Source organism: Staurois parvus, unplaced genomic scaffold (genome assembly GCF_062004578.1).
Source record: "Staurois parvus isolate SC_StPar_1 unplaced genomic scaffold, SC_StPar_1.0 ptg000126l, whole genome shotgun sequence".
In the NCBI taxonomy this organism is placed as follows: Eukaryota; Metazoa; Chordata; class Amphibia; order Anura; family Ranidae; genus Staurois; species Staurois parvus.
This window is the reverse complement of record NW_028317922.1, coordinates 5,167,483-5,180,850: the sequence shown is the minus strand read 5'-3', so window position 1 is coordinate 5,180,850 and position 13,368 is coordinate 5,167,483. Positions and strand designations below refer to the sequence as shown.

Below are 13,368 nucleotides of genomic sequence, written 5' to 3'. Positions count from 1 at the left end.
TTTATAACCAACTTTAAGTTTACTATATATTTTTTATAGCTGAAAGTAAAAAATATTGTTTTTTTTCAAAATTTTTGGCCTTTTTTTGTTTATAGCGTGAAACATAAAAAGCGCACAGATGGTCAAATACCACCAAAAGAAAGCTCTATTTGTGTGAAAAAAAGGACGTAAATTTCGTTTGGGTGCAGCATTGCATGACCGCGCAATTATCAGTTGAATTAGTGCAGCGCCGAGTAGCAAAAAGAGGCCTGGTCATTAAGGGGGGTAAATCTGGAGCTCAAGTGGTTAATTGGTAGCTTCTATACAGCTGTTATGGTTTATTCATTAGGTTAGGAGCGCAGACTAAACAAAAACTGCTTTACTGTCTGCAAGCCATTTTTTTTCCTTTTATACACTGTCTGTGGCACTTAGGCACAGTTATGTATTGTGCCAAATGCTTCATGGACCCACAGTGGCTTTAGTTTTGCTTTAGTAGGTAAACTGCGTATTCCAATAACAGGTCAGAAAATATATCTGACTACATTCTGCCATTAAGTTTAACCTTTTTAGTCTTGGATAAAACGTGGATGGTTTAGAATCTCTGATACATTTTGGATGTGTCCCCATTGGGGAGATTTCCTGTTATATTTAGATGTGTCACAGGGACACTGAAGTTCTACCTCTGTTGCAGTCCATTTATAGTAATACTTTTTTTCTTCTCTCTAATAGTCTAATGGAGATTTTGTTGGCCACGTGATAGGGGGAAATTTCCATGAGAATACAAAGCAATGAAAACATGACCAAGGGTCTACCATTCTCCAACACATCCAAAGCAAAAACAAAGTTTTGGTCGAAGGCTCACTTTATGTAGTGCATTCTCTTTTTTATTGTCCACATAATACATTTGTAATATGCTGTTTGACAAAACAAAATAAGGTTGCATGAAATATCATTGTCATTCCCGTGTTCCAGTTCTACCATTATTGCCTTTGAGAAATGGTCTTTCTGTTGTAGGCAGGGGCAGACTGACCATTTGGAAACTCGGGCACTGCCCGAGGGCCCGGGGTCAATAGGGGGCCCCATGAGATGCCCCTGGTACCTTTTTCATAGGCTTTTTTGAGTTTGGGCAAGGACACAGGGGCCCCATGATCCCCTATTGCCCAGGGGCCCCATGAGTTGTCAGTCCGCCCCTGGTTGTAGGTGCAATGATGGTATTTTATAAACAATTGTATGGGGGAGGGGGGAGAGCACCCCTATCCTTCAACATTGAATTTGTATTTATACTTTGGTCTGACATAACTGTTAACACTTTCCACCTGTGTCACAAATGGCTTGACAAAACACAAGAAGCATGTGTGAAATATCATTGTCATTCACAGGTTCCAGTTATACCATTATTTCATCAGTATGGTCTCGGAAATCGGCTCTTGTAGATGTAATGATGGTATTGAGTTATAAACAATGGTATCACCACTCTAGAATAAGGTGGGGGAGCACCCTCATCACTCAACACATCCCTCAACAAAGAATTTGTAGTTATGCTTTGGTCCAGACATAAGTGTTAACATTTTCCACCTGTGTCACAATTGGCTTAACAAAACAAAAAAAGTATGTATGAAATATCACTGTCATTCCCATGTTCCAGTTCTACCTGTATTTCATAAGTATGGCCTTTGAGAAATGGCTCTTGTAGGTGCAATGATGGTAATGCATTACAAAAAATGGTATCACCACTCTTACAGCCATCTTACAGTAATTCCTTTGTCATTATACTTTAGTCAGACATAAGTATTCACATTTTCCACCTGTGTCACACTTGGCTTATACTTAAGTTTGGCACGGAATTCTTTCACTGAAAAATAGTAGCAAAGGGCATCAAGGCAGCAGTTAATGTTAGATATACAGAGTGCCACCTGCAGAAATATGCTGATGTGTTTTCTCACTGTGCAGTCTGAAATGATCTGTCTTCGAGCCAGAAACTGCAAGAAGATGCCAATATGAGTAAAACCAAAACAAATCACGAACACCACCAGATTACAGATGATTATTCGTACAATAACAGCCTTGGACTCTTCAGACTCTACTGAGGAAGATATGGGAACCCGTAGTGTCCTGATGATCTGAATAGAACAATATAATATGATGGTCATAGGAATCACAAATCCAAACATTTCCAGAGGTATTATTAAGTTAGGACTCCAAATGTTGTCAGACATGTTATGAAAACATTTACCATTTTCTGATTTTTGTTTGTTAAAAAATGTGAATAAGGAAACACTCCACACAAAGACCCATATAGTGACACATATTATTATGGTCTTTTTGGGTGAGCGCAAAACCCTGGTCCAGAAAGGATGCAAAATGGCTATGTATCTGTCCAAGCTGATGAACATAATTGTGTAGATGCTGCCATACATATTCGTAAAGTAGAGGGATTGTAGAAAGCCACACAGATGACTGCTCACCTTGATTTTATCTTGGGAGAAATGTATTTTTATGGGTAAAGACATAACAAGAAAAAAATCCAGGATTGCCAGATTCACCAAGTATATTGAAGCTTCTGTGCATTTTTTCATGGAACAACAGAAGATCCACAAAGCGAATGAGTTCAGCGTAAAGCCCAGGATGAATGTGGGAATATAGATCACCAACTGAATAGGGTCCAGTATTGTAGAGGTATTCAAATATGGGCAGCTGTCAATACTCATGTTCATTATTCTGTTAACACAAGACAATTTTACATTTTTTTACCACCTTTTTTTTAAAAATTTTAATATGTATGTATTTACACTTGGGGTATTGGATAGGAAGGGGTTAATTTACTAAAGCTGAAGAGTGCAAAATCTGGTGCAGTTTTGCATGGTAGCCAGTCAGCTTCTAACTTCAGCTTCTTCAATTAAACTTTGATGAAAAAAAATCTGGAAGCTGATTGGTTTCTATGCAGAGTTGCACCAGATTTAGCATTCTCCAGTCTCCAGTAAATCAACCCCTTCCTATCCAATACCCCAAGTGTAAATATATACTGTACATATTAGCATGAAGATACAATTCTCTGGGCTGAATAGTTGACAATTCCAACTCTGAGGTGAGGATCAGAAGCTGCACCAGATTTTGCACCCTCCAGTTTTAGTAAATCAACCCCGTCTGTGGATAAAAGATTGCATAATCTGAAGAAATTACTATCTTCTGTAATGAAAATGTTGTTACTATTGTTATGTGTCTTTCATACTATAATTAAGATGGTTTTAATATGAAATATATTTTCATAAATACAAATTAAGTTATATATAAATGTTCAACTGTACGTTGCATATTTATATGTGGTACCTGAAAAGTCCTTCTGCCATTTCTTATATTTGTCATGGATATAAATATAAATTGGGTATGTGGTGCAGGTACATTTTATAGCCAGTCATTCCTGAAGTTTTGTTTAAGAAAAAGTATTAAACTTTTATGAATTAGATGAAGATGAAGTTTCACATTTTTGTTCACAGACTTGCAGATCATTAGGGTCTTGAAAGTGGAATTCAAGCCTAACACTGACTATTCATAAATTGTTCCCTCTCCTCCTACATATTCTGCCTACCCTTTGTAAAAAGGATTTGTATACTTACCTTTTTTCAGTTCGGTCCAGTCCAGTCACATGATCCTGCAGCTATGGCTCCCTCACGTATTGGCGTGCTTGACAATGGTTGGGAATTCCCAAAGCTGTGACGTCATGCATAGGCTTTCATGGCCCAGTTGACATTCTTTCCTTTCCCCTGCAGCCGCTGTCAATATACAATGTTCCAGTGGGAAGGATTCCTGTATCCACCTCAAATGTGTGGATGGGGGAATCCATTCATTATTTTCTACTGGCTGAATGAAAAACAACTGAAGTATGCATGGGCAGTTTTAGGCTTGAATACCACTTAAAAATGGCTGCAAATCAATAATGTCCACCCTCTTCAAGGCTGTTCAAGCTTTTATTTAAATGGGAAAGTTGCCATATCAGGTTTTCTCATTTAGCATTTCCATATGTGTTAACACTTGATTTACTGACTCCTCTTATCACCATGATAAACAAAACTGTAATTTATGTGCAGTGTGAGCAATGAGCTGACTATGGCATTTATGACATTGCATGTTTGGACAGCTAGTAAATATTATGCAATCACACATTTAAAGATGCTGTTTTGAGTAGGCATAAACAAAGTGATGTCAGAGAAATTAATTTCCCCGTGAACTTACTGATTGCTGAAATTTCACCTAAATTAGCTTCACATTTTGCCATGCAGACTGCTAAGGGAAATTTGTTTGAAAGGTTCCTTTAAGGTCCCTTTCACATGACCGTTTCAATTAGATCTGCTTGTCAGTTTTTCAGGCGGATCTGATCAGACGGTCCATTCACCCTTATGGAGACCCAATCCGTTCTACAAGCGGAAAGGGATCCGTCCTCCTCCGTGTAGGTGGATAAGATCAAAGGCAGTGGGGTGTAAATGCACAGTGAAGTCCATTTATACCCGGCTGCTCTCTCCATGTCCACTCTGCATGGACTGAGCGGAAACAAACCTACCATCTGCCCACTCTGCTCTGATCAGCAGGGGATGTGGATTACAATGACCTAAGCCAAATGTGTTCAGGATCCTCATAATCAAAAGAAGTGTCTGCTGTTATCTCTGTGCTGCAGTGCATATTTAAAAAAAAATACAACCTGTCCATTTGTTGTGCATTGTGAGGCCCAAAGAAATCGATGGCAGCACATTAAAGCACATATAATGAGCATCTTGGTCAATGGCTATTGACTCTATTAACTCTTAAATTCAAAAACACATTGAAAATGTCAATTCATGTCAATAATGCATGTCAACACACAAAGGAAACGTATGTCAATGTATGACAACGCATCTGCCTAATGCTATAAAAACACGCCTCTACACATGCACATAGATCCAATTGGGTCCATAAGAAAACATTTCCATGTTGCTTTACAAACTGTTTTATTTAATTTGTGTTTTTCTTTTTTTGTAATTTATTGTTATTATTTTTTTTACAGAACTCAAAAAAGGTACTTTATACACATAATATTTGTGTACTCTTACTCTAAATGTCCTTTTTTCCCTGTTTGTTTTTGTAAAAGAAAAGTCTAATTACACCCATTAACTATAAGAAAGCTTTCAGATATCTCCTTAACCCCATTTATTTATATTTAGATACAATCAAACTGCATTTTCATGAAAAATAGCCACATCGCTGGAAAATATAATTTTAATGTTCAGCATGTTGAAATCATATACATATAACACAATCCTCACCCATAAAAACACATATTATAAAATTGGATACTCTCTATAAATATGCAAAATGTATTACTGTTGCAATCAATAATTGATGATTACATAGTATAGCAATATTAATGTAATGTTTATGTGGGTAAAGGTTGAGATACATGTCTTGAATTTCAGCATATTGAACACTTATATAATTGTATTTATTTTTCAGAAGTGTGATTGTATTTCTTGAGAAGGAATTTTGGTTGCATTAATGTTCCTCTATATTTAATACCATGCTCCCAGCTAATGTGGGATGGTTATTTTTAAACAAGTACAGGTCCTGGATAGTTTAAAGTAGTTTCTGTAACTACCAGGAGACATTTAAAGCACCTTGTGCACTTTCAATAAAAAATTGACTTACTCAGCAAAAACAGTGAGTTTCACTCATCCGTAGCGATGAGTTAGATTTAGAAAATCCACATCTATCACCAACCAGCAATACAGGTGTAAATCGGCCACCTACTCTATATTCAGCAGGGTAACACGACTATTCTCTGACTTGACATACTGTCATTTAAAATTCCTGGATTGACTATGTTCCCTTTCCAATGATTCCAAAATTAGTTTCAGAATTGCTAAGAGTTAGTCATCACTAATGCTGCTCATCACCTGATCACGTTTCTAAGCAGTTGATCTTGGTCTATTTTATAATCAACTAATAAATGTAAATTCCATTTTTTCCATGAGCTTTTGAACTTTGTAACACATTCTATTATACAAGCTCAGGAGTCTTTTTTTAAATATGGTGATTTACACTAAAAATAGCACAATGGAGATAAAACCAATAATGAAATTGTGAGGTTATCTAACATGTTCTCTGCAATAATTATCCTCCAGTTCTTGCACTGATAAACTAAGTGTAACATAAAAACAAATATCTACATAATAAGCAATGGTTATTTAGTAGGTTAGTAGGCAACAGGGATGTGTAAACAACCTATAAAATACCTCTGAAAAACAATCACTGATTTCTATAATTTTAGGCCAGCAATAAAGTCCATCATAATCGATTAAATATATTCTTGATAGCTGCTTAGAGTTTTTTAAAACAACAATATACTTACATCAATTGTCTTTTGGAGTCTCCTGTCAAACGTATGTTTTTTTTACCTACATATACAGGCTCTAAGGGAAAGCAGTGTAAAGCAGCTGAAAGCAGCTGAAGTTAGAAGTGTGAGAGTATTCGTGTACCTTGATTTCATACCATATTTCACCATGTGTAACCACTTCCCCTGTATGTAAGAGACTGTGGTCCATGCCAGCCAACTATTGCACATGTTTATATTCAATATGTAAGACTTGGCCTGTACCTCAGAGTTTACCTAATTTCTCCTTGCAATGATGTTGTAGATATGCCGATCTTAACAAGGATTTGTAGGTCTATACAGAGAAAGCAGACATTTTTAACATCCAAACCTGTTCCTCAGAACTGTGGTTATGAAAAAGACCCACAAAAATACAAAAATGTACATGCTGTGCATAGAGTTACAAGCTAGCGTCTGGGCAGTCCCAAAAAAGGTCACATTAGGACTTTGTTTTATGACTGATATCATATGTAATGTATAATATATGAAAAGGTTTATTCTCAAAAGAAAGGAGTAGTGTGCATGTACAGATTCCTACACATCAGAAGTCCTCTACTTAACTGACTGCAGTCTGAAAGTTGAATTCTGATGGCTGATCTGATGGCTCTTTGTATGCGATCTTCAAATGATCAGGAATTCAGCAACTACTGAGAGGCATCTGTGGACAACATGATGGTTGGTTGAGGAAGAAAAGACCATTAAACATGGATCTCCTATATAGTTCATACGTACACTTTTATTGAATATATTTTTCAAAATGATGTGTGGCATTTTGTATGTAGTACTTGGAACTGAGATTTTCTAGATCGATGTTCCTAAAATAGTGCATTTATAGCCCTTACCCCCCGAGGGAGCAACTTGATGTGCTGGGTCTTCAGTTCCTATGCCCATGGCTCTTCAAACAACTCTATTCTCTCCGATACCTGGCTAAAATGAGGAGGTAGATGCAGATACCTGTGCGCATAAGTACTTCCAAGCACAGAAATACATATACATCAGAAAAAGTACACCAAACTGTTTAAGTAGTGGCAAAGTGTATTGCCACAGAAGATTGTGAATAGAACTGTGCAATGATAAATCAACCAGAAAAATAATTAATTACATTGGTTGGGCAGCACAGTGGCAAAATGGTTAGTACGTCCACCTGGCAGTACTAGGGTCATTGGTTCAAATCCCAACCACAGCACCACCTGCCTGGAGTTTGCATGTTCTCCCTTTGCCTGTATGGGTTTCCTCTGTGTACTCTGGTTTCCTCCTACAATCAAAAGACATGCTGGTAGGTTAATTGGATCCTGTCTAAATTGGCCCTAGTATGTGTATGTATAAATGTAAGTTAGGGACCTTAGATTTTACACCCCTTGAGGGTTAAGGACTGATGTGAATGTACAATATATATATTTAAAGCGCTGCTTTATTGATGGTGCTATATAAGTATCTGTAATAAATATTGGTTAACAATTGGAAGACATCCCACAGCGTTTTAAAGCTGTAGAAGAATAACTGCACAATCAAACAACACCAAATAGTGATAATGCAACCGCTGAAAAGGCAGCAAACTGTAAATGTCCAAGAGTGCACCTCCTTCTTACACCTGCTATGGGTAACCCTAACTAGTGACAGGACCTATAGGTGATCAGCTGTAATCAATAGTAATCACATTGTAATCAATGTGATATCTATAATCAATAGTACTTCTGCGCTAACTCCTCTGCTGGCCAGCTATGTGGGGCCCAGGACATTGCATTGGAGTGTTCAGGGTATTGTCCCTTTAAGAGCCTATGCATGAAACAGTCAAGTGTTCCAAGCCAGCAAAATTGTCTTTCTCCTGATAAACTGTAGTTTATGGTTGGTCAGAAGCCGCTCACCAGTCCTGTGTCAACTGAAGTTCTCTGTTCATCAGCCAGGCAGGGGGGATCACTTGCACACTCTTTTGATATCCTCAGTATTGGCCCTTTAACAGTACGACAGGGTCTCAGAGGTCCCAATATCACTACCGGGTCTCTAGAATAGTGTTCGATCTCCCTCTACTGCTCTCAGGTAGGTTGCAGTCTTTCTCAATCTCCCTACAGACAGAAAGAGTTTTCCTTCCTCAACCCAGGAAAATCACTGTTGTCCCTCCCATGTACCATCTCTGGCTTGAGAGTTGTAGTTTTCCAGCTTGTCTGTGGTATAGCTCAGTATTTTTGCAAAACTAAACGTCTTACAATCCACCATGATCTTTCTCAGAGTCTGTTGTAATACATGTGTCCCCGAGTTCCCTCTAGTAGTTGGAGGCAAGATTTCATTGTTCCACTGTAAAAGTCTCTGCTAGGACTGTGTCTGAGTAGAAGTCCTTTGTGGGCACACAGAGTTGACAACAGAAAAAGGGTGGCTGCAACAACATCTCCTCTGCTAGTAAAGTGCTGGGCTACACACAGAGGTGAAACTAGAACCTTCATAGCCATGGTGCAAGAAATCATGAAGGCCCCCCTGACCTCTGGTCCCAGGGCTCGTCCCTCTGAGCCCAGGACCCTTCCCTTTGATCCCGGGGGGCTTTAATACTGTCACAAGTCCCTTTATTGAGTAATGCGTCGGGATACTTTCCTATATTTTGCAGCAGGCCCCCTTCCTGCCACCTTTAACAGGGCTGGTGCAAGGATTTTTGTTCACACAGGCGAAGGTGTATTTTTCCACTGCAAAACCCTCCACCCGCCGTCCGACCACCACCTCCCCCACCTCACAATGCAACTCCCTTTTGAATGTGGCCAGTTCTGGTGAATGGTGATGCTCTGCAAGCACCTTTCAATTGTGAGCGATGTACACGGTTGTTGACAGCTAGTGTGGGGTTGAAGGGGTTAAAGCAGGCAATGAGGAGGTAATACAATGCCTCCTTACCACCTGTCAAATGCTCTCTGAAAAGCAATCCAAATGCTGATAGCTCTTCAAAGACCAAAGTGTGAGCAACCCCTTAATTATTTATTTTTGTATAATTATTTTATAATTTTTTAAAACAGTTTTTAGAAATGTGTTTATATTTTAAACAGCCCTTTGGGGGCTTTGGTGAAATATCAGGGGTCTTTTTAGACCCCTGATGTCTCCTTTTTGAGACAGAGAAAGTGACTGAGGGCAGGGATTTCCCAGTCCCTTTCTCTGTTTCTTCAGTTGCAATGGTCAGTGGATAAATGGGAAGTGCTCTGTGCTGTGCGGTTTTCTGTTCATTCACAAAGCATAGTAAAAAACAGTTTATTATGCTTCCGTTATGAATGGATATAGGAATAACCGCTGGCTGTGTTCATTTAGGAAAGAAAAGAGCTAGTAAAAGACATATTTGCCACACCCGCTGTACATCCTGAGCCAAATCCCACTGTGTCCACTAAGCAGCTGGAGGTGGGAGAGGATGGGAAACCGGCAGATTTGCAAGGGGCACACAGGGGGATTGAAGCAGTGTTGGGAGGAGGGAGGGGCAGCCACATGAACTGTAGATTCCCCCACAAGGGGAACAGTGGAGCCCAGTGCACATCAAACAGTGAACTCAGCTGGGTGAAAGTTTGCAGCTTCCTCCAGCCCTCTACCCATTGTCTGCCTCTGCCTTGTTCCCTCCTCCCCCCTCCCTCCCTGCACATTGTTCGAATACTGAGAATAGGCACCTAGGCGGCTATGGTCGTGGCCCCCCCATGGTTGAGGAACTCAGGGCCCAGTTGTAAGTTTGACCTTTGCGACTATAGTAGTTCTGCCACTGGCTTCACATTTAAAATTATTATTTATTTATGATCTATGTTTTCCCATTATTTTTATCTCCAATAATTTCAGTCAGCATATATCATATCCCATAACATTAAGACATAATTCCAAGCAACTAAAAAAATATTTCTTGCAGTGGGACTGTGCACTGCAAGAGTCATTGCTCATTTTGGTCTTGGGGAACAAAAAAAAAAAGATTTACTTACCCAATCCACCGCTCCTCCCCAATGCTAGACCTGTCCCCGCAGCTTCTTCTCCCCCATGCTCTAGCAGTCTAGGGTTCTGATGTTGTCAATACCAAAGCAGGGTCCACAGCCCTGAACTGGAAGTGATGATGCCAAGGCTCAGTGACCTGCTGGAGCATCAGGGAGCATTATCTGCCAGGGAAGCAGAGGATCAGGTAAGTAAAATGGTTTTCCTCTCTCCTAGACAAAACAAACTATTAAAGTGTATGTTACCCCAACATTTTATATTCCTGATATGTGTATGTTGTACCATGTACTTTTGTTAAAAGTATCCTCTTCTCTTTGTTTTGCTGATGTAGCACCCTCTTGTGTACATAGTTTGTGAGTGTAGTTAGAAACTTGTTAGAAGCCTGGTTGTAAGTCAGAGGGTTTACTTCAGGCCAGGCTGGAGGGCTCTACAGGTCAGTCCTCTGGCACCTCCCTCTGGTACTAGAAGCTTGGAAAAGTTTCTGGAGGCCAGGAGGAGCTGATCTGCATATTCATGGGGGTCTGACCAATCCCAGGCAGGAGGCCTGGCAGTGTGGCAGACTGGCCCACAAATATGAGAGAGCCTGGCCAGCAGAGAGTCGGGTGGAAGATGGAGAGCTGAGGTGTGCTGCTGTGTGAGGGGACTCCTGAGAAGGGGACTCTGCCTCCAGGCTGGAGGCTGGGGGATGGAAGGAAAGGAAGCTTAAAGACGGAGCTCCACTGCCTTACACCCCTGGGGCCTATAGGAGAGAGGGCTGCTAGGTGCTATGCCCAACCAGTCCTTCCTGGGACAGTGCTGCAAGCCCATACTCGAATATTCTGCTCCAGGATACCCTTCAAAAGACAGCCCGGTGGATGGGTAATTTTTAGCTGGGGTCTGAAGAGGTTCACTTAGAGGGGACCAAGGGCTCCTCAAAGAAATTTTGCTACTGGTCCTTGAAAAGACTTCGGGGAGGGGGGGGAGTAAAAAGTCCAGGATCCTACATTTTGTGAAGTTTAGCTCAGAGTTATTAGTTTAAAGTTGGGCATCCCATATACCCCTAAACCCTATCCAATTTGTTTATCCTCAAATAAAACAACAAAGACAAGCCCATGGACTGGTTGCTGTCTCTGAATGAAAGTTGGAAATGCGTGTGGCCTGGCCGTGCATGAAAATAGGGGGGGACCCAAAACAAGTGTCTCTCAAAGGGGTAGAGCTACACTTTATTTGTGTGAAATACCTGATGATCCTGCCAGTCCCTCTACTTTTCTATTTCGAACGGACAATATTAAGCATGAAAGCACAGCAATCCCAGTGTGGTCAGTTTTCTTGCTGTGTTGGGAGCACAGTCTGCATGCCCTCCAATTGCCAAGGCTTGTGTTGACATATTTCCCTGTACAGTTCTTCAGTGGGAAGATCAGTGTAGTGCTCTCTCTGCATCCTGCTGACATCCCCCACCTCCCGCAGTATCCACCCACACCTCTTTAAGCCCCTTATGGGTAGTTTTACAAGGTAAAGGTTCCCATACTGTATACTTTGACCCTAGCAGTGAAGCTCAGCTCCACTGCAAGGGATATTTTTACATTTTCCCAGAGATGGGCTGCAAACCCTCACTGAATGGCATTTAGTTGCTAAAGAACTGCCATTTTTTAAAATAAAATTATTTTTTCATTCTTTGTTGCATTTCAGTGCTGTGATCTCCTGCAGCATCTACAGCCACTTCCTGCTTCTGTGTATAAATTTTAGAGTCAACTGCACCTTATTGTTCAAGTACTGGCTTCCTAATGGTGACAATGATGAACCATTCTTGTGTAATGTGTGTTAAAATGGCTAAATGAAGTCTGTGTAATTGGGTGACAATGCAGGAGCACAATTGGGGGACAAGAACAGAACTTTGATACAGGAAGTGCCTGAACAAGAACCTTCACAGCAGGATCCCCAGGTATTATTTAAGCTGCAGATTTAAAAAGATCAAAAATAACTTTTGCTATGATATTCACATGTTAAAGCTTACTTGAGTTTCTAGTAATTTACTAGACACGTGCCTGCTGAAACTTTTCGTTTCATTTCGGATGCATTGGTTTGTATATTCACTGGTCTTGGGGGATTCAAAAAATGTAGCAGTTTTTCCTGAAGATCACTATATATTCAATATACAGGTGAAACTCAAAAAATTAGAATATCGTGCAAAAGTTCATTTATTTCAGTAATGCAACTTAAAAGGTGAAACTAATATATGAGATAGACTCATTACATGCAAAGCAAGATAGTTCAAGCCGTGAATTGTCATAATTGTGATGATTATGGCTTACAGCTCATGAAAACCCCAAATCCACAATCTCAGAAAATTAGAAGATTGTGAAAAGGTGCAATATTCTAGGCTCAAAGTGTCCCACTCTAATCAGCTAATTAAGCCATAACACCTGCAAAGGGTTCCTGAGCCTTTAAATGGTCTCTCAGTCTGGTTCAGTAGGAATCACAATCATGGCAAAGACTGCTGACCTGACAGTTGTGCAGAAAACCATCATTGACCCCCTCCATAAGGAGGGAAAGCCTCAAAAGGTAATTGCAAAAGAAGTTGGTTGTTCCCAAAGTGCTGTATCAAAGCACATTAATAGAAAGTTATGTGCAAGAGAAAAGTGTGGAAGAAAAAGGTGCACAAGCAGCAGGGATGACCGCAGTCTGGAGAGGATTGTCAGGAAAAGGACATTAAAAAGTGTTGGGGACTTTCACAAGGAGTGGACGGAGGCTGGAGTCAGTGCATCAAGAGCCACCACACACAGACGGATCCTGGACATGGGCTTCAAATGTCGTATTCCTGTTGTCAAGCCACTCCTGAACAACAAACAACATCAGAAACGTCTTACCTGGGCTAAAGAAAAGCAGACCTGGTCTGTTGCTCAGTGGTCCAAAGTCCTCTTTTCTGATGAGAGCAACCTTTGCATCTCATTTGGAAACCAAGGACCCAGAGCATGGAGGAAGAATGGAGAGGAACACACTGCAAGATGCTTGAAGTCCAGTGTGAAGTTTCCACAGTCTGTGTTGATTTGGGGAGCCATGTCATCTGCTGGTGTTGGCCC

General features: G+C 40.4%; 1 protein-coding gene across 1 annotated transcript; it reads right to left on the bottom strand.

Annotated features, from left to right (window-relative positions):
- Window positions 1–840: 840 nt before the first annotated feature.
- On the bottom strand, window positions 841–6,445 carry LOC149467036 (G protein-coupled receptor 55-like). Its single transcript, XM_089672391.1, has 2 exons — window positions 6,356–6,445; window positions 841–2,697 (listed from the first exon to the last, which is right to left on the bottom strand). The coding sequence occupies exon 2, from the start codon at window positions 2,691–2,693 to the stop codon at window positions 1,758–1,760; it is 936 nt and encodes a 311-aa protein (XP_089528517.1). The 5' UTR covers window positions 2,694–2,697; window positions 6,356–6,445; the 3' UTR covers window positions 841–1,757.
- Between the last annotated feature and the right edge of the window lie 6,923 nt (window positions 6,446–13,368).